At 40.4% G+C, this 26,815-nt stretch overlaps 1 protein-coding gene across 1 annotated transcript; it reads right to left on the reverse strand.

Annotated features, from left to right (window-relative positions):
- On the reverse strand, positions 1-24,999 carry LOC141993890 (lysosomal amino acid transporter 1 homolog). The gene is made up of 9 exons (XM_074963706.1): positions 24,933-24,999; positions 24,504-24,628; positions 19,281-19,629; positions 17,780-17,909; positions 15,546-15,636; positions 13,455-13,579; positions 11,574-11,669; positions 9,420-9,605; positions 1-2,864 (listed from the first exon to the last, which is right to left on the reverse strand). The coding sequence occupies exons 3-9, from the start codon at positions 19,463-19,465 to the stop codon at positions 2,763-2,765; spliced, it is 915 nt and encodes a 304-aa protein (XP_074819807.1). The 5' UTR covers positions 19,466-19,629; positions 24,504-24,628; positions 24,933-24,999; the 3' UTR covers positions 1-2,762.
- Between the last annotated feature and the right edge of the window lie 1,816 nt (positions 25,000-26,815).

The raw sequence follows: 26,815 nt of genomic DNA on the forward strand, positions 1-26,815 counted from the left end.
ACCTATTTTTATTAAAGCTAAAGTATTCAATTAAAACTATACACTGTCCTAAATATATACACATGTGCATGCACACACAATAAATAATGACAATATTTAATATTGTTATATATTAAGATGTTACATTATCTTTCAATATTCTTACAAAATTTACTGTGATTTAGTTTATCACCTATATTTGGTTGTTTCAATAAACCATAGCAACATAAACTCAGGACACACAACACAAAACAGGATTACTAAATGTAATGAAAAGGGAAGATAATCCTTGAAGCAATGATACAAGAACAAATGTTAACTGCATTAAAAAGTAACAAGATACGGTTTAAATCACCAGCAAGGGAAGATTTTGGGTAATCTCTTAAATACAGCATATAAATCTACAAGTGAGAGAAATTGTTTCTGAATTTATGCAGTGGAAAGATCAAATTCTAACCCACCCTCCCAACAGTTTAAGAAATCAGGAAGTATACATACTCATCTCAAATATACACTTAGAACCTGATGCTGCAAACTTCTCCAAGCAGACTGATCCCAGGTGTGCACAGAAAGCCCCACTAAAGTCGAGCAAAGAATTGCCTAATACGGGTATGTATCTTAAAAGCACTTGGAGGAATACTTCCAAGATACTCAGTGGGATAATTCCACTTGCTCACTACTTCAGCATTTCTTAGCTGTTGTGGCAACTTTAAAACCACAAACAGAAACCCTAGAATTATTGCTGAGTAAGAAAGATATGTTAATTACATTGACCAGTCAATATTTACTGTATCACATTCAGTATTACACAATATAGAACTGTTGCAACTATTTACAGTACATACAATGCTATTTGATGCTACCTACAATATGTAACATTATCATACTATCTGCAAAGTCTTAGGTTTTGTGAACTAATGACTGATTTTAACTTGCTCTAACGGGGTCACATAGCATACTGCTGCAGTGATTAGATCATTCCAGCTTCAATGGGAGATTATTTTATGTCTTAATTTAAAAATTATTTGATCCTTAACATGTTTTTAGAAGTAATACTTAAACTCTAGTGAAAGGTTACAGAATTAACTTTATTTTCAGTCTGTACATTTGACAGCACTTACCGTACAGACTGTATCCCCACAGTTAATTTTTTTTCTCATTTTATATATGTGTGACAAGACAGAAAAGGATTTAAAATTTAGAAAATGTAAAACCACAAAATTTAGCAGGGGAACTCAGGGGCAGATGTAGTAACTGAAAATATTATTTTTTAAATTGGATACGTTTCAAATTAAGTGTCCCTTTTAACATTGTTATCAGAATTTATACAAAAGGAAAATCCTGAATAATCCATATGAAGAGACACAAGATTTAGACTTTTAAGATGGTGAGAATTCTTTTGTTGACAATCTTATGGCAGTTTTTGTCAGCAAAAAGTTTAGTTACTTTTCAATACACATTTTGGACAAAATTATTTATTTTTCCTTGTCTCTATTGCTCAAAGTATATAAAATTAAAGACATACCTCTCAGTAATCCTGCATTAGGAAAAAAAATGCACTCAGTCTTTTATCTCTAATTTCTAATTATTAGACCATATGTATGCAGAAGGCTGAAAAGAGAGGAAGGTTGTGCAAAATGTAGATATACAGTAATTTATAAGTACATTCCACATAACATGCACTAAACAGGTATTATCTTAATGAAAATAACGTGCACACACCAAGAAGAGAACAAATGCACAGAGTAAAATTCTATACTGGACTGTGTGTGAGGCTCCCAATTAGTTTAATGGGAATTACATGAACAGACCCATTACATGTGCTTATGCGTTCAGAATTTGGCCTTTGGATTAAAATCACTCAATTAAAGGCATTTAAAGGCTTCATTCTCCTCTTGAGGTGGATGAAATTCAGCCCTGTATGGAGAGCCCACACAAGGCCTATGCACCACCCTATTCTGAAGGCTTAAAAAAACCTTACGTGATATGCAAAAAAGAAAAGGAGTACTTGGGCACCTTAGAGACTAACAAATTTATTTGAGCATAAGTTTTCATGAGCTACGATGAAGTGAGCTGTAGCTCACGAAAGCTTATGCTCAAATAAATTTGTTAGTTACTAAAGTGCCACAAGTACTCCTTTTCTGTTTGCGGATACAGACTAACACAGCTGCTACTCTGAAACCTGTCCTTAAGTGATATATATGCATTGTGAGGACTTGTGGCACATGGGTGAATTTCAGTTGGTGTCTTCATATTTCCATGTTATCATTAATGAGCTATATATGTGTATCTACAAAATACAGGCCTGCTGTTTACATATGGTGGCAGGATTAAAAATATTCAGATGGCCTTAGCATTTACAGTTTAGTTATACTACATTTTGCCGCAACAGCTTGCTAGGTTGAGAAATATCTGCACTGAATTACAACAGTATATCCAGCACACTTCTGAATTATTTTACAATATGGAATATACCATGAGATTATATATTCTAGGTATTTCTAAAGCACTCCTCACTGTAGAACACAACACATTGCAAGAGACAAAAGACTAAACTGGGGTAATTCAGAAGAAAATGTGTTCATTACATGTGCCATCTTAGCACTTACAGTACAGTAGACATTAAATAATATTTTCTTTTGTAGTATCTTCACAATATTACAAAGAATAAGCCACTGACAATAAGCTTGGTCCCTATGCAATTTTAATCTTTACTCTGTGAAAAATCTTCAAGTCCTCCAAATGTAAACTTTATTGAAAAAAAATAACAGTACATAGAGATGTTAGGAATCCTCTTCGTTCACAAGTAATGGTTCCACTTCCATTGCCACTAAACTGGGTCTTCTCTTGTTCTGCTTGCAATACATAATAAATTGTGCAGTCATCTGGATATTTTGGGTAAGAAAATGAACAACATGAGATACAAAGATAGCATTTTCTGCTCTTTTAAGAACAAAAAAATTGACAGACAGGATGAAAACTAGCCATCCATCAAATCCACCAACCAGTCTCGGACAGTGATCACTTCGATTCTTCAGATGAAGGTTCAAAACTCTCTACAGAGTTATGCCTATAATGTTTCTTCCTAGCTAGTTAATGGCTAATTTATGCTCTGATGCATGAGGGTTTATATCCTTATTTTTTAATCTGAACTGTGGACATTTCTAAACCATATGTGTGTAATCCTTCTTCAAATCCTGCTTCACTTGTTCTCAATTATGTCTTACGGCAATGAGTTAGTCAGTTTTACCAATATGGTGTTCTGGGAATTTAAGATTACTATCTTGTTGGCAGTATTCAGAATTTATTTTAACTCTAAGTGACAGAATACATTAAATTCAGATATCCTCAGTTATGATGATCAAATTAATACACATTGGGTCAGATTCTGACCCCTATATATGCCACCGGTGACTTGCAGGAGTATAAAGAAGCCACAATGACCCTCAGGTGAAAGCCCCAGCACAGGAGCAGTGTATGACTGACATTGCCCTACACTGTACCTCCCTCCACCCGTAACCCCAGGCAAAAGGCCATGCTGGGGATGGAACCAGAGAGAGCATTTCAGAGGCATGAGGGAGAGTGGCCACAGTGCTTTGCACTTGGCCTATTTTAGGCTGCAAAGCAGCCCATAAGCAGATGAAGGGAGTCTACCATACATGAGAGCAGCCCTTGGGGGCCAGCTCTAACTTAATGTAGGGCTACTCTGATCCCCAGCCATATCCAGAATCTGGGAGGTACAGAGGCTGCACTCTAACCTCATATATGCAAATTTGCTCACTTTAAAACACTCCTTTCTTAGTAAAGGGGCAGAACCATGAGGAGAGAACCTGGCTTTCCAGTCACTTTGTGCAAGAGGTTCAATTAAACAATGCATATTTAGTTTCATTTATTTGTATAACAGTAGTGCATCAAGGCTCCAACTGGGAGATCAGGGTCCCACTGTGCTAGGCAATGTAAACATGCACAGTAAGAAATGACTCCTACCCCAAAATTGTTTCTAAGCCAAATAAACAAGACAGAAGGTGGGAGGAGAAACCCACAGAGGCACTGAGAGGTGACTTGCTGTAGGTGACATGGCAGGTCAGGGCAGAGCTAGGAATAGAATCCAAGTCCAACTCCCAGAACAGCATCTCATCTACTAGACCAGTGGTTTTCAACCTTTGTTCATTTGAGGACCCCGAAAAAATTTCAAATGGAGGTGTGGACCCCTTTGGAAATCTTAGTCTGCGGACACACCCAGGGGTCTGCGAACCACAGGTTGAGAATCACTGTATTAAACCAAACTACCATTAGTGTTTATATCCAACCCTGAAGGGGTTTTGGAGGAGGTGAAGTGGATGGGGTCAGGAAGGAAACTTAAGTCATAGGGACCTGCATGAAAGAAGGCTTAAAGGTCTAGAAAATGGATACAAGGGGGCATCTGTTTACCAGGTATCTTCACACACACAATACAATGCATGCTTTTATTCACACAGCTTTAGGTAAGACAGTCACACTACCACTATACTTCAAATCCCATTTTACAAATGAAATAAGAGTTGCCCTGGGAAGAAATTTGGCACATCAGATCTCTACTGGGAACACTTTAAACAAGTTAAAATAAGTTGTCTAGTAGACAGTAGCAGTGAGACATTTGAAGCTAAGGATGCTATTTCAAAAAATATTACCACCATTGAAGCTTTCTGGAAGGTGCGGGCGGGTGAGGAGGCAATTCTCTACATCCTGGGCACAGCCCCATGAATTACCCTGCTTTCCCAAAGCTTTACAATACCCCACCTCTGGGGTCCCTTCCATCTAAAGACTAGTCAGGATTTCCTTCAGAGACAGTAGATAAGCACTCTTATTCACAGCTGTGTTAATATGGGGCTGTCTCCCTGCTTAGAGCTGAGCAAGTTAGCTGCACAGCACTTCCAGCTACTGTAAGTCAGGAAACCAAGAGACCAGGAATTTAATAGGACCTCATCCTGCAAGAGACTGAGCATCTTCTGAGGGTGCTGAGTGCTTTCATCTCCTGATGAAGAATTAAGAGCACTTGTGGGACTGAGTCCTTCCACCAGTGTGAATAAGGAGTTACTCTACTGAAATCAGGCCGTAGATCTGGGAGTTGGGACAAGTGTGGATCTCCTGCATGCCAGCACAGACTATCATACTTAGCCCATGACCATTACCAGCCTGGTGGCCTGTTTTATGTAATGAGATTAAGAGCATGGGAAGGAACCAATTCCAAATAACTTGCAATGTATAATTTCAGATCAGTATTTCCAGCACATATTTTTATTACTAGATGCACTTGTTATTTGGGGATTTAAGGAATAAAATTAAAGACCACTAAAGCTCTTTCCTGTGGAAGCATGCTTACTGTTCATGTCCATAACTTTCTCAATGAAAACGGAGGCCTGAGCATGCAGACAGTTTGGCTGGCTCATAGCCATACTAACTAGATAGAACCAAGTCTTGGACAGTCACCGTGAACTAATGGATCAAAAATTTGTTTTCTAAGTATATAAAGATATTAATGTGTAATATGTGATATATGAAACCGTCCTGAAAAAAACGGATGCTGAGAGAGGAGAAAGTTGTATGCTCAGTTGGGAAACTGCCCTTGCTGAATTGCCAGGTCAGGCTTAGATTCTCTGCATGATGTAATTGAATTACAACACAATGATGTTCTGTAGAAGTATATAATGAATTCCAAACAGACTGATAAGACTCTGGCTATTGTTGCTTAGCTCTGGCTGACTATACTTATTTTTGGGCCTCTAGTAACAATGTAATCTGCAAATAACTATGCAGCATTTCAATGTAGTTTGCTGACAGAGGCTGGACCTAATGTACTGCATGTCAAATAAAACAGAGATGGGGGAAAAATCTCTGTACTGAAGTCTGTCTAATCTAGGCACAAGGCATTGCTTTTGGGATTCAATTTACAGATAAAGACATAAAAAGGTTCAAATGGGGCTGGTTGGGAGGTTTCAAGATGGAAACCTAATGGCCCAATTCTGTCCCTCAGCTACACGGGTGGATCTCCCACTGAAGTAAATCTCCAGGGAAATCAATTAAAGTTTCATCCATGTGTTTGAGGGTGGATCTGGGAATTAACTACTCTAATATTTGGCATTTTATAGTACTTTATGATGAAGCATAAAGTAACTGCACATTCAGCCAAACTCTTATGCCAACCCAACCCTGTACCTCAACCAAAAGTTGGTGAAGAGTCATGACTCTTCCAATGTCCCTAAAGATGAAACAAACCTAGACCAGTGGGAAGAAAGTTCCAGAATCCCAGTTGATCTACTGAGAATGCCCTCCTGCAGCCAGTTCAGTCTAGGGACTAGTCTCTTGGCTAACTTCAGCTGCTACTGCAACAGACATATGTGCAAAAATTCTATAGTAGACAGTTATGGAGTAACTGGCTGACAGGGGAAGCATATTCCTAACCCAGTCAGTTAGAGGTTGGTTTTGTCCTTGCTGTATCCCATCTAATATAACTGTGGATGTTCTCAGAAATTAACTACCAGAAAAGAAAGTTAATCACTCAAAGGCAGTGATTATCCAAAAATGAGACACCTCTTCTCTTCTGAAGATTGGGAGCTTTCTATTCCCACCCCCTCTGTTCCCAACAATCAAGAAAGATCCTGCTTGCCCCTTTCTGAATTACTCATGACTGTCTAATGTGGTGTGTGAGTTTGCTAGGATTTTCTGCAACAAACAGTAATGAAGCTCTCTTTGGAAAGCACTGATTTCCATATCTTGAGGACTTCTCAAGGCAGGAGGTCTGCTTTTGTTTCTCCTTTTCTCTTGATTACAAAGTTTCTTCAAATTCCCCAAGCCACGCTGGAAGCATCTGTTTTCAATATAATTTGAACTGGAGGACTACTAGGATTGGAATTAGACTCTAATCAAATCAGAACTGAAAAATGAATGTCATGTGCACACAAGCATTGCGATTCTGGGCAGTTTGTGGCCAATATCAGAGTTCCTCTTAGGAATACATGATGGAAGGGCATGTACAAATATGCAAGTAGTGTACTGTCATAGTGATCAGCATCAAATTCTGATTTTCCTTTTTGTAAGTATAGGCAGTTTTATGTTTCCAGCTAAGGCCAAAATTTTCAGGGCTTTGTTTAGGGAACGAAAGCCTTGTGTGTCCAAACCAGGGCAAAAAGCCATGAAATGCTACAGTCTACTCATGCTAGAGAAGTATCTCATCAGTGATAAAACTACACCTTTTAATTTCAAAAGAGGCAGTTATCCTCAGTAGTATATTACCACTGTAGTGAAGTTCTGTGTTTGTGTAGTGAAGGACCTTTTACTAGAACTTCATGTCTTCGGATGCCCAGAGCATGGTTGGCTATCCTGAGTGAAGAAGTGAGTTAGTCAATCTGAAGTTTTAACAATTGAACTGGTTACATGCTTTAAGCTGGTTCTGAGACTTCTTTTCACTGAATCCCAACTTTAAATATTGTATCCCTCTTCCTCTTGTTAGTTTGAGCTACTGACTTGAAGTTCTCAATCCAGACAGGTCAGGAATACCTCCTTTAAATGCCAATGCTTAGCAAAATTGAAAGCTGGAAAATCCAGGCTCTGAGTTCCATACAATTAGATGGTTTGGAATTCTGTATTTATTAACTCAATTGTTGGGATCTCAGTAGTAGCCAATAATCCACAGAACCTTTCATCTAATATTAAACAGGGAGGGCCTTGGTGTACCAAAACTCATACTACAGTTCTACTATTTGCAGTTGCTTAAAGTAGTACAGTAATGGAAGAGGTTAGTTCACATGAAACTACTCTGCCGTGATAAAACCAAGGCTATGTCTACACTATTGCGGTAAGTCGACCTACATAAGAATGTACAGACTGGGTAAGACCAAAGGTCCATCTAGCCCAGTACCCTATCTTCTGACGGTGGCCTGTGCCAGGTGCCCCAGAGGGAATGAACAGAACAGGTAAGCATCAAGTTATCCATCCCCTGTCACTCATTCCCAGCTTCTGACAAACAGAGGCTAGGGACACCATTCCTGCCCATCCTGGCTAATAGCCATTGATGGACCTATCCTCCACAAATTTATCTAGTTCTTCTTTGAACCCTGTTATGGTTTTGGCTTTCACAACATCCTCTGGCAAGGAGTTCCATAGGATGACTCTGTGTTGTGTGAATAACTTAGCTGGAGTTGACGTACCTTAGGTTGAGTTACTGCGAGGGGTTGATGGGAGAAAATCTGCCGTCAACTTACCTCACTCTTCTCGTCGGGGGTAGGGTACAGGGATAGATTGGAGAGCGATCTGCTGTCGATCTGGCGGGTCTTCACTAGACCCCCTAAATCGACCACTAATGGATCAATCTCAGAGTGTCGATCTGGGCTGTAGTGTAGACCTGTCCCAAGGCTCCTCCATGGGTATGTTGCACTTAAATTCATAAGGCTACTAAATAGGAGTCCAAATTCAGTTTAAAATTGGCTGATTTTCCTACAACTTGCTGTATTCTCCTTCCTTATGCATATCAAGACCCTGCTGGTTCTTTGACTGGCTTTATAGACAAAACATGGAATTTTAACTGGCAAGGATAATGGGGTAGATAGTTATATAGGTGGTAAGACCAACAAATATGTTACCATTCACAAGACTTATGAAACAAAGGCTCAATATTGTTCAACAATTTGCTCATATTAGTATTTTACGATCAACAAGAACAATCACCTTCCTAGAATGAGTGCACATATATAGCAATAACTAGCACACTGGAAACACACACAATACAAATCTGAATTAAGAGAGAAGTTCATTTAAGACCAAACTCCATCTGTCAGTTGCAGCAGCCTGGCAAGCTAACCTATGTTGTAATATGTGCTATTGTGCATGACTCTTCAAGCATAATAGCTTACTTAAAGATACACTTAAATGCAGGAGTGCATATGTTTGTGCCCCGGGTGATGCACTTAGTTTTATGGGCAACTGCAACATATGTTCACTACATATTATGTTTTCAAAAATATCTTAATAAGCTTCATGTTTGTCCTTTACCTCTAGATGAATCTGGCAAGAAGCTGATTTAAGATACCTTTAAAAATGGGCCAGTTTCAGTTATAATCTGCCTTGTGCACTTGGAAATAATTTGTGTGTTTCTCGGGTATTAAACACACATTAGCCATGCACAAATGGGAGGGCCATTGCGCATGCCTAAAACTGAAAATTTGGTCCACTGTGTATTGACTACAAAAAGTAAAGCTATCCAATGTAGCTTTAATTTGGATACCTTATTCAAAGTTACTGGCCATCTTATAAAACTGGGCAAATCATTTTAAAAAAGACGACGTTTCACAATCAGTTTAGATGCAGAATGAAAGCTGTACAAAACTCCAATTCAATCTCAAATTATTGTCCAATATTTAAAAACACACTTTTGAGAAACTCTTGCTCTAACTGGAAAAGGATACAAAAATATCTAGAAACAGAACTCCAAAGCTCCCAATGAGCCATGGAAGATGGTGTAAAAAGTAGAGGTTTCTGAGAGCCTCAGCTGCAGGCATCTTTAAAACAAGGCTCAGTCCATAAGTACAGTTTCCCATCATGGCTAATGCAAACAGCAGGTAAGATGTGCCTTCTGTGGACCTTCTCTGGAACTACAAATAAATATTAAAAAAAAAACTTTGATAGGAAAATAAAAGTTGTCACATACATTATTACAGTGACCAGTTATGGATATTTTCCAGTTATTTTACTTTCTAACATGCCCCCACAAATTCAAACACTTATTCTTTTCCAGCTAGAAAACATTTACCTATGTTTCTAATACTTCTGCCTCCATTAGATCTATTACTTTCTGCACCAGAATAATCTAAATCAGTAGTAACGTGCATAGTTCTGGGGAATAATGCATGTTAACTCCTGCAGCTGCAGAGCAGAATGGGACTCTAGCACATTACAAAATGTTAATGTTTATTTCTTCAGAAATCTGTTACTCCTTCCCTTTCTTCGGTGGAACATTTTGAAAATGCTTTAATAGCTTACTTCAGAGAGGCCTGTTGGATTGGAAATAAACTGTACTTCACGGTGCCAAGTTTTTTCAATGTAAGATCAAAACGCATTCCAATGCCTGCTCTCTGCATATATAAAATCTTTCACTCATTGATAAGGCTAAGATTTAGTCACGGGTATTTTTGGTAAAAGTCATGGACAGGTCACGGGCAATAAATAGGTTTCAGAGTAGCAGCCGTGTTAGTCTGTATCCGCAAAAAGAAAAAGGAGTACTTGTGGCACCTTAGAGACTAACAAATTTATTTGAGCATAAGCTTTTGTGAGCTACAGCTCCCTTCATCGGATGCATGCAGTGGAAAATACAGTGGTTCTCCAAATACTCCTTTTCTTTTTGGGCAATAAATAAAAATTCACGGCCCGCGACCTGTCCATGATTTTTACCAAAAATACCCCTGACTAAATCTCTACTTCTGGGGCCTCGTTGCTCTGGGGGACAACCTCCTCTAGTGCTGGGGGTTGACTGCCCCCTGGCCGCTGCTGCCAGGGACTGCTCTCCGGATGCCACCCCAGAACCACTGCTCTGGCCGCCCGGGGACCGCTGCTGCTTGGGCAGTTCCCAGGGCACTCTCAGGACCACTGCTCAGGCACTCCCCAGAGCCAGCCACACCGGCCGCTATTCTGCTGCCCAGGGCCGCAGCAGTGGCTGGTGCGGCTAGCCCCGAGACAGGACAGCTGCTCAGATGCTCCACGGGGCCGCCCCAAGGACCTCTGCTTGGGCGGTCCCTGGGACCAGCCACACCAGCTGCTCCTTGCATAGTCCATGGAGCCAGCTGACTGGGGCTGCCCGAGCAATGGCCGGTGCAGCTGGCTCTGGGGTGGCCCCCAGGATCGCTGCTCAGGCGCTCCCCGGGGGCCGCTCCCAGGACCACTGCTCAGGCGGTCCACGGGACCAGCCACACCGTCCGCTGCTCGGGGGGTCCCCAGGCCCAGCTGACCCTTGGCCTCCCGAGCAACGGCCGGTGCGGCTGGCCCTGGGGACCACCGGAGCAGCTGGTCATGGGTCACTCCAGCCTTGGCCGGTGCTGCTGGCTGTGGGCTGCCTGAGCAGGGGCTGCTCGGGTGGCCCTGAAGTCAGACACATCAGCCCCTGCGGAAGTCACGGAGGTCATAGAAAGTCACAGAATCCGTGACTTCTGCGACCTCCGTGAAAGGATTGCAGCCTTATTCATTGACAGTAGGAAGATTATGAAATCAATAATGGGATTTTTGAAGTCATAGTGGATTATGTTTTAACTCACTGTACTCTATAAAACTCTCTACATTGTTTACTTATTTAATAGAGAACACTTGGCAATCTAGAGATATAAACTGCATGTTTGCTTTTCATGTGCATACCTCTGCCCCCACCTTCAGGTTCAGATCTACTTCTCCTGTCCTCTCTGAAAGATGTGCAGTTTTCCTTCCTTGCCTCTTCCCATTTCAGATAGTTCCAAATGCAAAGTTCAGATTTCAATGGAAATGAAAGTTTGAGTTCAATGAGAGGAAGATTCCAGTGTATCAAGCAACAGGAAGCACTATGCAATTTAAGTGAACTCTCTCAAAAATATACTTACGTTTTTATACAGCTGGGGAAATCTAGATCCCAAGTAAAACATGCAAGATACATAGCCACAAATGAAGCCTGACATTTCTATCATACCAAGAGTGTTCTGAAAAAACAACAAAAACACAAAGATTTTGTTTAAAAATACCTTTTAACATTTCAAGAGGTTTTAACTTACAGTTTTACTTCCTCTCAAGGCCTGCATTTTGGCCACTGGCTTTCTGGAAAGGGACTGGTTCAATGCTGCTGTAAATGGCCAAAGAGGTGACTGCTAGAAAGAGTTTGATCTTTACCTCAGAGTGGTGCACATCAGAATCAAAGCTAGTTACATGCAACAGTTGGGATTTAATGCTAAACATTAATGCAAAATGCATCTATTCTCAATAGTGAAAGAGCTAGACTCGGTGATTAAAGTCAAAATTAAGAACTACAGCAATGGCCAGCGAAAAGCAAAGCACATTGTGGCAAGAAAGCACAACACTTAATGCATTTTCCACTGTGTTCAACATGAATTGTGTTAATTTCCCCACTCTGCTACATTTTGAAAATAAGGCTTCCCTGCTGAGCAATGTAGTTTGGATTACTGTATAGGTAATAAACCAGCACTATTACGAAGATCAGCAAAATGGTGGAATATACCCCTCCAGGAATGCTGGAACAATTTTTATAGCGGGGGGGGGGGGGGAAGAGAACCATTTAACCAAGCTGTAAGCCATGTATATAATGGAAACCACATCAAGCCACTGGCAGCACCCCTAGTTCCATCACCTATGTACCGCTCAACTCTCGTATTAGGCAACAGCAGATACAAGTGTAATTTCTTCCCACATCAGAGGCTAAACCTGGGTTTCCAGTCTCCAAATGACTGCCTATGTTACCTAGTATCAATGAAGAGAAGGTGCATTCATATGTCACTCTAATTTAATCTACAGAGTTATGCATTCTAATATAGCTCCATTAGTAAGATAAAGTGCATCTTAAAAAGCGTAAATTCATAGCTTGCAAAATTCAAAAGAGGGACAATATCCTCCCAAACTCCTGCCCCTATTCAGGAGAAGGGATATTGCATAACATGAACTATGCTCATTTGTTTGCACTAAGTCATTACTTCATGTACATCTTTTTCCTCAGTAGGCAGGTACAATAATTGAAATAATGAAGCAGTAGCCTAGAGCTAGGAATGCATCAAGAAATATTTTCAGTTTGGGAGAACTGTGAGATTATGGTCCTCACTCTTTTGAAGGAAAATCTAAACAGGTTGGGTAGAGCGGAGAAGAAAAGGAGCCTGCCTTCTTTCAGAAGATGGAAAAAGATTTCTTTAGGTACAAACTATGAAAACAATGCGAGCTGAAAGCTTGCATGAGTGCACTCAAGATTTCTTTAGGAGAAAAAAGAACCCAATTCACTGTGACAGATTTTAATGTCTCAGTTAATATTTTCAGGCCACAAATTTAAAAGAAAACAATAGTGATTTTTACTACTGCCTTAAATGACTACAGAAAAATTCAGTTAATTAATATATGTAGCTAAACAAGTTAATTACAAATAATTATAATCATTTCAGAATTTCCACTCATAGAAACTGCAAAGCTGTGTAATGCCTAATTGCCTGCATTTTAATAACACCAGCTGGAAATACAGCTTGATGTCAAACATCAAGACAGAAAGACTTAACTGCAAGACATCTCCATGGCTGTTTTTAGGCAACTTCTATATTTTTGGGGTGGGGGTTTGGCAAGTATCGTTCAAACAAATACCCATAATATCGCACACACAATTACTAAAACAATTAGGATCATGCAAATTCCTAAGAAGCATATCCACAATCCTTACCAAAATTTTATTTATAGTCTTTTTGTGAAGGTGGGAAGTTAACTAAAAAACAAACTACCTTGCTAGCTTCCAGCACAGTACTCTGGTCTTGGTTTCGTAGTAGTAGCTGACTGGGTAAAATTACACACAATATTATACACATCAAGATCCAGGTTACACAGAAATTCTTCAGGTTTATGCTGCCTACAATAAAATACAATAAGTCAGCTGACAAATGACTTGTTGGCTAGTAACATTGCTATTTGCTTGTAATTTAGCGTATAGAGTTAAACATCTTCAAGTGAAGACAAGTTTCACATTCAATCCACTTTTTAAACTAGCTCCTACTAACACATTCAGGTTTAGCTAGTACAATAATCAAAAAGTTGCTAAATACAATAGAACAGAACACTTTCTTTCCACAAGTATTGATTAAACACCCCAAATACAAAGACATTTGGAATGTAAATTTCATTCCATTTGTCCCAAAGGCTTTGCTGTTAATACAGGCCCATCCAGCAAAGCACTTAAGTACATGATTAACTAAGCATATGAGTGGTCCTACTCAAATCAGTGGGATTACCCATGCTTAAAGTTAAGCATGCGCTTATGTGACTTGCTGGATTGCGGCTATAGTCACCTACAAAGGATTTCAAAATAGCAGAAAATATTATAAATAATTCAGTAGATAAGGTAGCTCCTGTATGATAATACAGTCGTGCTTACTGGCTCCAGATGATATCAGCACTCCACTGCTAGAAGCTGTACTGATATACAGCAAGAGAAAGTCCCTGCCCTTCGAGTTTGCAGTCTAAACAGCCAAGACAAAGGACATATTACTATTGCCATTTAACAGATGGGGATCTGAAGCACAAAGACTAAGGCCCAGATATTTAAAGATATTTAGCTGGTGCTGCACTCATCTAAACTCCTAAATCCCTTTTGAAAATGAATCTAGTCTCATAAATCAATTAGACTTTGCAATATTGAGCGCAGCACCAGCTAAATACCTTTAAATATCTGGCCCTAACCGACTTGCCCAAGGTCACACAAGAGTCTGAGGTAGAGCTGGGAATTGAATCCAGATCTCTGGAGTCCCACTCCACCACCTTAACCTGAAAACTATCCTTCGCCTTCTAGTTAGGCACGAGTGTGACTGAAAAGCGGCACAGCAGTCGGAACTGTGAATATCCTTTTATTTTTTTAAGGTTATGAAATAAAAACAAAGAAAATCAGAGCTAAGGACACACCATGTAATCTTAATCTTGATGTGGTTAGATATTGCATGGATTTAAGAGCAGTTCCATATCTGCTGCCCTTGGTTCTTTATTCAGCTGGGCACATCTAAGTTGTAACTCCGCTTTTATATTACCTTTGTTAGACCTTTAATTTTAATATTTGTATTTTGACTTAAAATGTTTCTATTGATATAGTCAGGTATGCTGTTTTTCCTGAGCTTTTACAATTTGAACAGAACTTTGACTGCTATTGCAATATAAATGGAAGACTGAAAATTTTCCAAGATTAAACACTATAATTATTTGCAGGATTTTATGAAGCAAATCAAGTAATTTCATTCCTTTTCCATTGGGTCTTTTTGACTATGTATAGTTATAGATACAGAACACATGAAAATGTCAAGATATTTTATGCAGTTAGCAAATACAAAATAAAAAGTCCAACTTTGATCAAAATCAGGGAAACTAATTGAACAGAACCTAATGGAAAGAAATGCAAGCTTTCAATCTTCTTTTACATATGCTTAGATAGCTGAAAGTAGATAGTAAAACTAAGGAATAAGCTAAAGCAAGCAACTAGATTCCACAAATTATGGCATTTTTTAAACACCTCTATAAAGTGACAGTCTTACATAGAAAATACTCACAGCTATTACAGAATTTTGGCAACTAGGAATACGTAACAAATTCTGAACAGACTAGTTGAATTTAGGGATAAATATAAATTACTCTTCAAAAATTGTAAATCATGCCCTAAGGGGGAAGAATGGGATTTTCACAGGGGCCTAAGAACACTTGAACTGGGATTTGGGTGCTCACCTCCTTTTAAACCCCTCTGAAAACTCATACTTGAAAGTTTAAGAAAAGAATATCAAGGACCAAAGTATTCCACTTCATATTGTGGGAAATGAATTAATTGTTGAAAATCTTACATTTTGTTGTCTTCTGATTCTTGAGCTTATAGTAGGCAAACTGTGAGATCACAATTATGTCCATGTTAACATAAAAGATGGCAGTGACAATCTAAAAGAAATCATAAGATGCACCTTCTTATACGTTCAACAAAATAGGATGGTCTTTTTGGAAATGATTTACATGATGTAGAGAACACAGAGATGATAAGTGCCAAAAGTTTGGAAAAAAGCTGTTTAGGATACAAACCAAGTTAGGTTGCTGCAGAGCACTGTAGTATGTATTTAGAGGAAGGCAAATTCCTGGTCCTTAGACCTGAGGCAGCACAGAGCTTGAGCTACGCAGTCCAACTACTGCTACAACTGCAAAGGTTTAAACAAATTTTAAAGGAATGTGGCACAATCCCTATCTGGGCTAGGTGTTAATCCCTTCCCTTACCCAGAGATGTGTCTCTGCCCCATCTGGGCACCAGAAGTTCACTTAGGAAGGCAGGGTGCACGCTCACTGCCTCCCCCATACGAAAAGGGTGTGGCTGGCTGTCCTGCTATTGCCCAGCTGGGGAGATAGAATGGGTAATGCTGCCTGAACAGTGATCTTCTGCAGAACTGTGTTACAAACTGGAATTAGTCTCCACCCAGTCCTTGTCTCCCCTATGGCCTGTGACAGCCTTCCAGCTTACGAAGCACATTTTTTTTAAAGCAAGAGGGGAAGGGAGATCAGTAAAGGCAGAAAAGGTTGCGGATCCAGCTAAAGTATCAATGCCTAGCTACACTGGTATTTTTCACAGAGAAATCTTCCTATTCCTACAATAAGTACTCTTTTCAAGTTATTCACGGATAAACCCATCTTTGACCTAGTTCCTTTTCTTTACTAATAGACAACTGGCCAAGGAAAAGGGGCAAGAGCTTCAATTTAAAAGGATATCGGTGGAATCTCCATCACTGGGGATTTTTAAGAGCAGGTTGGACAAACACCTCTCAGGGATGGTCTAGATAATACTTAGTCCTGCCTTGAATGCAGGGGACTGGACTAGATGACCTTTCGAGGTCCCTTCCAGTTCTATGATTCTAACTTGGAGAACTGGTCTGAAATCAACAAGATGCAATTTAATATAGCCAAGTGCAAAGTACTTCACTTAGGACAGAAAAATCAAATGCACAAATACAAAATGGGGAACAACTGGTTAGGCAGTAGTACTTCAGAAAAAGATTTTGGGTTATAGTGGATCACAACTGAATGTGAGCCAACAATTTGATGCAGTTGTGAAAAACCTAATATTCTGGGGTGTATTAACAGAAGTGTTGTATGTATGACATAGGAGGTAATTTTTCTGCTCTTCTCTGCACTGCTGAAGTCTCAGCTGGAGTACTGTGTCCAGTTTTGGGGTCCACACTTTAAGAAAGATGTGCACAAACTGGAGACAATTCAGAAGAGAGCAACAAAAATGTTCAAAGAGAGGCTGACCCATAAGGAAAGGTTAAAAAACACCGGATATGTTTAATCTTGAGAAAAGAAGTCGGGGGGGGGGGCGGGGGGGAACCTGGTAAGTCTTCAAATATGTTAAGAGCTGTTATAAAGAGGACTGTGATCCATTATTCTCCATGTCCTCTGAAGACAGGAAAAGAAATAATTGGCTTAATCTGCAGCAAGGGAGATTTAGGTTAGATATTAGGAAATGCTTTCTAACTGTAGGGACTGGAATAGGTAACCAAGGGAGGTTGTGAAATTCTCATCAAGGTTTTTAAGTACCAGTTAGACAAACACCTGTCAGGGAAGATCTAGGTATAGTTGGTCCTGCCTGGGTTGGGCGATGGACTAGATGACCTCTCAAGGTCCCTTCCAGTCCTACATTTCTACTATTCTAGAACAATTTGATTTTGTTGTTAGACTACAAAAAGTTAATTGACTCCACTCACACTCAACCCGACTTATGAGGGAAACTTACTTTAAAAATAAACTGGAAAATTCCCACTGAACTTCTTATCAAATAAAGCCCATTTAGTCTACTTAAATGCTTAATTGTGTGAAATGGTTTATGCAATACAAGTAATAGTATAAAGGGAACTAGCTCGTGATACAGAATCACTCCTACTGTGCTAACGAAGCCACACAATACAAACTTATAAAAGGGTGATGAGTAGATGAAGAGAGCAAACTTGGCGATAATTTGCTTTTCTAGTATCTGTCTCTCCCTGCAACAGCTAAAAATATATATTTTAAAAATGATAAATCATCACGTAGAAAAGCTGATTACCTGAATTGGCAGTTGATTTGTTAAATAACAGCCTATGAAATTTGTAAGGTCCCCACCAATCCAACACAGCAAAAAGCCCAGAGAGAGTGCTTGGTCCACTTCTCCATTCTGATAAGCAACATAAAGTTGACTATGAAAAAAAAATCACAAGAGATGCAAACATGAAACGTTTAACTTCTTTAAATACATTTTACTTTAAAAAAGCCCAGTCACAAGGAATTTCCTGTAGAGGGACTAAATGACAAAACTAGTATTTTGAAAAAAATACGTCCAGCTCACTATTTCCGGTTCTCTTAAGCCTAGAAATAACAGGCTCAACCTGTCCCCAATATTGCTTGCTTGCATGTGCTATTTTTCCATGGCAGGGAGTGAAACACACCATTTGTTGAACAGCAGAACCAAGCTATTAGTGTTTGATGTACCATGCTGTAGTAAACATCTTTAGTAATGTTGAAACTGGAAAAACATTCACATTTTGCAATAAAATGGCGAGGGATACACAAAGCTTCTATGACAGAGGGATGAGAGTCTATTAGCAGTTCAATGCAATGCTCACCAACGTCACAGTTTTAATGTAAAGGTGTCTTTCAAATAATATTTCAGAGGCTCAATGGCTCAAAAATGGTTTTATTCTTCATGATTTCCAGACACTCTTTACTAGTTCAGTAACTAATATTCTCCCTATGTGGAGACATTTTCACCTATTCAGCTCCTGCTATTCCCTACCTATATATTTGAAATATGAACCCAGCATAAGCCCCTCACACAGCACTGCAGCAATGCTGACCGACACTATTTCTGACCCTTTCTCGGTCCCAGTGTTCATTGACCAGGAGCAGCAGGATAGTATGTGACACATAGCATGTGGTTTAAATAATATTAGTCCACTCTCCACTAAAGACTGCAGGTGTGTGCACACATGCAAGTGTAGGGGAGATGAGGTGAGGGTGACATAGGCCATGTACATTACCACTTCTGTCGGCCAAACTTATGTCCCTCAGCCATGTGGGGAAAAAAATTACCCTCCTGAATGACGTATGTTTGGCTGGCATAAGTGGTAGTGTGCACTGTGCTATGTTGGTAGGAGAGCTTCTCCTGCTGACATAAAACCACCTCCATGAGTGGCGGTAGCTATTTTGTCGATGGGCGAGCTCTCTCCCATAGGCATAGAGTGGCTATAGGAACGATCTTACAGTGGCGCAGCTGCACTGATGCCGCCGTAAGCTCGCTAATGTAGACATGGCCCTATTCTCATTTGCTCTCAGTGGCAGAGATTTGTGTCAGATTGGCGCAATAAAATAAGTACATCAAGCTCTTTTGCCAACCACCAAATACTGAAATACTGTTCTAAACATGATCATCATACTACTTTAGCATATGCTATCATGCAGATGGAAACAGAAATGTATCCAAGATCAACTTTAAAAAGGCAGCTTTTGAAAAAGGCTTCAGGCAAGATTACTCATGTGAATCTGAAGACTGCTTAAGATTTTAAACTTACGGTAGTGCAGCAAACAGAAAACAGACAATGGAAATCAGTCCTATGACAACGCTCCAGTACTCCCACGCATTTTCTACACATTCTTCCAAGAGATGCCAAATCCATGGTGTTCCATTTATACACAATCTCCTATTCTCTACTGAAGAGATATTGAAAGCATGTGTATACAGCTGAGGAGCCATCATTCAAGTGCTGAGATTCAATTTCAGACGTTTATTTTTGGTTCTGTTTTTACCCCATGCAAATCCACAAATCCGTTTATCAATGCTGAATATCCTCTCTCTCAAAAGACCTCCACATCCAGACGGATGACTTGATATAGCAGATATTTCCAATCTTATAAATGGACCTGCCAAATTCAATGACACAAAATACAGTCAGTGTGACTATATCAATTTAAAAGACCAGATCAAAGTTTTCAGTAATTTGGCCACAGGAAACATTGTTTGGGAACATAAAGTCAAACAGAATAAAACTGCAAATACAGACTCTAATCCATAATGCACTTGCTTATATTTACTGTTTATTAAAAGGGAAAAATGGCATTGTCCAGAACCAGGTATTACACAAGCAAATACCGTACAGGTTACTCCACACAATGTACAAATGCATAATCCTAATTTACGTCACCTGTGGCATTTGAGTACCTGGGTCTGCCTTTGGTAGACTGACAGTTGTGCAGTGGTACCAAACTTTAATATATCTGTAATGTGAAAAAACTGTACACTACAGGGTAATGTAAATCAAGCAACTCACTTACCCTTCAGACGAAAGCCAGGTTTTGAATCCAGGCCTCTTAGGGTAAGATTAGCCCACTGAAATAATGGGCTACCAAATACCCTTTTTAATGATAATGGGTCAGATTGTGAACCCCTCATTCACATTTGTGAATACTCACTCACATGAATACCCTCACTGACTTCAACGTAACTGCTCATGCAAGTATTGCTTACCCGTGCAAATAAGGGCTTCATATTCTGGCTCTCTGATATCTCCAAGCATTTAAGAAAAAATCTGTTACATCAGAATTTGTTCATGATGTCAGATAATTAAGAATAGGATTCTGTTTAAACTTGGTCTGGAGTCTAAATCACAAAATATTGATTTCTTGTAACTTTCCAAATAAGTCCTCCAGAATATATTTCTTTGAATCAGGCCACAAAACATCATATTCACAATGGATTTCTAAAATTTGTTTTCCCTTTATTATAAGTTTGGCAAGATTTATATTTCTGTATTTCAGGTAAAATACCCAGTATTTCAAACTTGTTTTTTGTTGTTTGCTTCAGCTGGTAAGTTACATTACTAACTTGAAAGGCTCAAGAAACATCAGTTTTTCTAAACACGAATAAGGCATGCCTCAGCACTGAGTAAAATTAAAACAAATGGCTTTGAGGAAGTACAAGTTTATCTTCAGTATGCCATTGACCAAGTAACATGGAATGAACTAAAAAACAAGCTTTCCAAGGGTGTTGTGGAGGTGTCAGTAGCAACTCCAGAGTGAAATCTGCATGAAGATACCACAGATACAGAGTCTAAATTCCATATATCATATGTGTGGGAATGGGCCTGGGTGGGGAATTACATGCCTCAGCACCACACTGATAAATTTTACTCTTAGGTTAATGACAGAATTTCAAGAAAGTCATTTCAGGTTTCTAGAGATTTTATACACACACTTCCAAGTGCATAACAGGAATGATTAATATCTGTGTGAGAGCACACTGTTCCACTGTAGGTAACACAGAACCATGTTAGATTATGTAGCCAGTCTGTAAGGGATTGGGTTGAAGCTGTTTTTACAATACAACAAGCTATTTTCAATGTCTTTTGAAATCTTACAGGTTGATGGCATAAAATAAATGCTGTACATTATAAAACTGGGATTAGCTTTAGCCTCCCAGGGCTTGTTCTATACTTCCATGAGACCTTTGGTAGCTGTATTGTCATAATGTGGTGCAGGCTGGGGCATCACATTGCAGATAGAGCTGGATGGCCTTGGGGGGGAATTGATGTCACAGCACCTAAAAAAAAAAAAAAATATTGACATTGTACTGAATCCCCCATTTAGCCTGGCTAGTGAATGGCTCAGCACTTACTGCTGAAATCACTGATCTTTGTAGCCATTTCTGCAAGTCACTTTTAAAGTTTAACAACTGTGTGTAGATTGTGACAGGGGAGACAGGCACGTTTTAGATACACTTGCCTGATCTTGCACCACTGAAGTCATGGACCACACCAATTGTTAGGCATGATGCCAAAGGGCAAGTATCTTCAGTCATTCAGAAAGTATTATTGTTGAGAGATTCTTACATTTTCTAAAGGTTGGTTAACAAGTAATGATTTAAAAAGGAGTACTTGTGGCAGCTTAGAGACTAAAAATTTATTTGAGCATAAGCTTTTGCGAGCATCTGATGAAGTGAGCTGTAGCTCACGAAAGCTTATGCTCAAATAAATTTGTTAGTCTCTAAGGTGCCAGAAGTACTCCTGTTCTTTTTGCGAATACAGACTAACATGGCTGCTACTCTGAAAGTAATTATCTGTGCACCCACGGCACCCATATAATCTGAACATTTAACTGTCAGATTCCATTTCTTGCAATGCCTATTTCACAGATCTGTAGAATGGGCTAGATAAATGAGCAATTTGATTAAACACTGTTCAAACTATGGTTCCAATGCTGTAGATCTATGTGGGTATTCAGTATAAGCACGCTAATAAGGACTCAGTCACCTGACTTCATTGTAGGTTAGCCTACCCTCTTTCACCATGGTGCCCCTACCCCCCACCCCCAAATAAATAAACAAACCTGCAGCCATTACAGAAAACCAAACACTTCAAAAGGTGGTGCGGACTACATGGGCTCCAAACGCTTCCCAGGTGAATGAAATCCTTGTCTTTGGCCTCTTGCCACACAACACATTTAAGGCATGTGGTTATTCTGGGATTATTTTTACTTAACATTTATGTGGTACCCTACCTTCAGTGTTGGCAACTTCTGTGAATTCGTTGTAAGTCTTGCAATAATTGCTTGTTTCTCTTAAAGCTCCAGCTATTGGAGTAATTTTGCACAGTGCTTTGCAACTCTAAAAGTCATGATGACAAAATCATCAGCTCTGTTAGATGCTGGGACCTCTGTATGCTATCCACCCAGCCCTATTCCCTATGACAAAGTTCTGGGGAAGGCTTAAAACCCACATTCTTCTGTTGCTGCTGGGATCATGCTATTCCTAGGCCAGGGTGAGTGTCCTTTTGTTCCTTTCTGGGGTTGTTTTAACTCAGTTCAGTGTTGCATTGGGAAATGCACTGTAATGAACAAATTCTCATATCTATTATGATGGTGGAATATTGCAGGATTTCCTGAGCTCAGACCAGTTTAATCCACTTGAGGAAGCTAATACACCTTTTTGTCCCTTCTGCACAGAAATTTTAAATTTTTTCCAACAACTTCTTAAAGCTCATGAGGTTACTTTTTTTCAATTAGGTTCCTCAAAACTGACTACGTTCCCTGAGGAGAGACAAGAGGATAAGGCGATAGGTACAACAGAAAGAGAAAAATGTGTTGTCTGAGTCACCAGTGATAATAAAAGGAAAAGAAAATGTAAGGAGGCATCTATATTTTGCTTTCATCATAACTCTTTATGTGCACAACCCAGTATTTCTGTAAGAGGGTTAAAATTTTTTTTGCTCTAGATATTTTACTGGCTTTTCTTTTAAGATTACTATACATACTGTAGTTACTGACATTAAGTCCTTGGAAAAATTATTCTCAATTACATGCTGTTTCTACCATAATGAATAACTTAGAACACAGTACTCAGATCTCAGAAAGACTTGTAATAAGGGCTTGTCTACATGAGGAAATTGATCAGAAGAGCTACTGTGCTTTAAATTCCCACCCTACCTTATCCCAGAAAACTTCCCTAGGTAGACAAGCCCTAAGATCATATTGAGGAGAGGAAGGCAGGCCTTGTAGTAAAGCGGCTGTATTAGGACTCAGGAGATCTGCCATAAACCTCCTGTCTCTCCTTGGGAAAGCTGCAGGCAGGCAAATTTTCACAAGTGGCCACTGAGTTTTGAGTGCCTCTCTTCTTGGATGCCAAGCAATAAGACTCCCTTACAGGTGCCTGACTATGAATTTATGTGTTTGAAAGTGGTCGTCATCCCCCCCCCTCAGTTTCAAATAATAATATTAACTAAATCCAGCTTGAGATTTTGGAAGGGAAAAATCAGTTGTGCAGTATTTGTATTTACGTATTCCTAACAAAATCAGTGGAACTAGTCTATGTGATAAGACTTACAACTTATTTCATTCACTTGATCCTCCTATTTTATTCCTACAACTCTTTCATGTTCCTATTTTCTTTAAATAATCCTTTTACTGGTTGCATGCTCTCAGCATGGGTGATTGTCTCTTTAGGATCAACAATCAAATATGTATATCACATTTGAGGGAAAAAAACCTAATTTTTTTCAATAGGGAGCTTCCAGTTTATCCTGGTAAAATTCAGCTGGAGAAATAAAGTCAATTTTTGAAAGGGGACAAGCCATCCAGCAGCAAGGTGAGCAGTAGTAGCATGTGAGCTAAATAGCCATCTCACAGGTACATTGACAGACTGAGAACGCTGGGTGTAGGTCAAACACAAGCTGCCAAAATCCATCCCAGAGGCCCTTTCCCAGTCTTTCGAAGAACTGGAATTCTTTGAAGGTGCCACAGGGGGAACTGGCATAATAATGTATGGAGGTGGTTATTAAACTTTTTTGTATTGTGATCCCACTCAGAAACAATATCATTCTCCTAATCCTGAGCCCATATCTTCCCCGAGGCAACTACAGTACTGGGTGAGAAGAAGAAAAAAGTAATGAGGATATATTAAAAGCCAGCAAATGAACATAATTTAACTTTAATCTGGATGCTGCTATTATTCTGTTGCACACACTTCACACCAGAGCTCTCTCTATTTCCTGTGTGGGAGGAGGGCCAGAACTTTACATTTAGTTCATGAACTCTCCTTCAGTTTGCTCTGCCCCCATGTGTATTTGCTACTCCTCCCTTCAGTATTTATTCGGTGCCCTCTGTAAATGCAATCCGCTGAATTTACAGCACCGAGGCCAAAGAAAGGTATGAGGCAGACATGAATGGCCAGGGCCAAAGGGAGATCAAAGTGGAGCTGTTTGAGGGAGGAAAACAAACCCAAGAGGAGGGCAAAGCAAAGCACCAACCTGGCAATAGCTACCCAGCTTCCTTCAGGCAAAGCGAGGGAGAAGCCCCAGTCCCAGGCTGAATCTCACGGGCCTCTGCCTGTTACCTAGCTCACCAGAAGGTCCGTTCCGGGGGCAAAAAGTCCCTGTGAAGAGGGAGGGGAGGAAGTGAACCCCAAAAGCACAATACAAGAGCAGGGATCCCTGGGGCTGCCCCCCTCCCCGCCTACACGGGAATCCCGGCCCCGCAACGGACCCCACTACCGAGACGGGGACTCCGGCCTCGTAACCACCCAGCCCAGCGCGGGGAGGGTCCCTCTGCCGCCGAAGCCCCAGCGCAACCCCACAAGCCCCGCGCGGCTCCCTCCAGCCGAGCCCCAGAAGAACGGGGTCCCTGTCTCCGGCCTCCCTCCAGCCCCTCGCCTCCGCACGCAGCAGGCGAGCGCAAACCTGCCTCTGCCGCCCCAGCGCGGCGGCGGCACCCGGCCCAGTCCAGCGCCTTCCCCAGCGTCCCGGCAGCCGGCCCGGCCCCGCCCCGCCCAGTCGCGGGCCCGGGCAGCGGAGAGCAGCGGCGGCCGGAGCGGAGCCAGGGCGCCCTCTGCAGGCAGCGGGGGGTGTCTGCCCGTCACAGGACGAGCACACCGACTCGGCACACAAGGCAGACACTCGCTGACGCAGTGCCCGCCCAAAGGGAACCACACAATTGGCATACAGACAATACACACACAGCTGTGCTCACTGGCACGCACCCACAGCCATGAACTCTGTCACACACACCAACCCACTGACGTCACACATTGTAACCCAACATAAACAGACCTATAGAAAACATACCCATAGGCACTGACTCATAATACACATGTAGCGACAACATACACTACTAGAGTTCCCGGGCGGCCCTGATACACCAGTTGCCACAGACACATTCCATAGACACGTGGCATACACTCACAAGAGAGGTATCCGTACACACCCTGAGTCAACAGACCTGCACACAGAAGTGTACCAGTATCGTGGAACACTATGACAGGTTTCAGAGTAACAGCCGTGTTAGTCTGTATTCGCAAAAAGAAAAGGAGTACTTGTGGCACCTTAGAGACTAACCAATTTATTTGAGCATAAGCTTTCGTGAGCTACAGCTCACTTCATCGGATGCATACTGACATGCATCCGATGAAGTGAGCTGTAGCTCACGAAAGCTTATGCTCAAATAAATTGGTTAGTCTGTAAGGTAGAACACTATGTAATTTCATTTCTTATCGTCACACTTAACCCCTTACATTAGTGGTGGAGGACAAGAGAAAGGATTTTCATCTCCAGCTGATTTGTGCTTAACGGTTTCCACTCAGTGGCTTATGACACTTTCTGCCACTGGTCTGAATATCTAACCTTTTATTTATTTATTTTTAACTTTTTTGGTGCTTAGCATATTCTGAACAATTTGTAGGAGTAGGCCACTCCCTGACTTCTACAAAAAGAAAAGGAGTACTTGTGGCACCTTAGAGACTAACCAATTTATTTGAGCATAAGCTTTCGTGAGCTACAGCTCACTTGTTAGGGTGCTTTTTTTGATCAGGTGGTTCCGCAGTTTCTTTGAGAGCGTGTGGCACAAGCTGTCAGCATAGTCTGTATGGTATGTATGCCAAATAACTTTACACTATCACCTAGTCATAAATGAATTTGTAATGATTTGGTTTCTAGTACTGCCCTCTGCTGGATGGAATATATATTTTACCACATACTGTTTATGGGGTGATATCAACGCGATAAACTGCAAACCCTTGTGATAAATCACATTTATCATGCACCACTGACTTCCTCACTTGCACTTTGCTCGTTAATCTATCTCCACTGTGACTTATTGCAAAACCCTGAGCCATGTTCAAACAGCTGCCAGTTTTAAAAAATAACTTCAAATCTTGAACCACTGACAGGTTTAAGGTCCAATGTCTCATGAACCTAAAGGTCTAGAAACAAGTGCTTTGCCTTACTGGAGAAGCTGGAAAGTACTCTGCGATTTTTACAACTCTTTGAGGCTCTGATTAATAACAGTGCTGAAGCACATGCTTTTCTGAATAGGGATGCTTTATTAAATCAGGACAGGAAATGATGGATACTTCATGCAAATTACTTGTTGTACTGCAATGGCTGCATACAAATACCATAAAATAACCTCGCACATTTGGCCTCAAAATGTGGCAAATTAAGTTGCCCTGGACAACTGAGCTGAAGGAGTAGGTGTTACAGCTCAACTAGAAGAGGGAGGGAGAGAGAGAAGTTTCATACCATCCATCTATCTTAATCTGGTAAATAGTACTGTCACACATAAATAA

This window comes from Natator depressus, chromosome 9 (genome assembly GCF_965152275.1).
Source record: "Natator depressus isolate rNatDep1 chromosome 9, rNatDep2.hap1, whole genome shotgun sequence".
Classification (NCBI taxonomy): Eukaryota; Metazoa; Chordata; order Testudines; family Cheloniidae; genus Natator; species Natator depressus.

Excerpts from the sequence above, each read along its gene's own strand:
- LOC141993890 (XM_074963706.1), bottom strand. The coding sequence starts at position 19,465 with ATGATGGCTCCTCAGCTGTATACACATGCTTTCAATATCTCTTCAGTA. Across the intron at positions 17,910-19,280 it reads TTTCTGTTTGCTGCACTACC|TCAACTTTATGTTGCTTATC; the intron begins GTAAGTTTAAAA and ends TTTTTTTCATAG. Across the intron at positions 13,580-15,545 it reads GAATCAGAAGACAACAAAAT|GCAGCATAAACCTGAAGAAT; the intron begins GTAAGATTTTCA and ends ATTTTATTGTAG.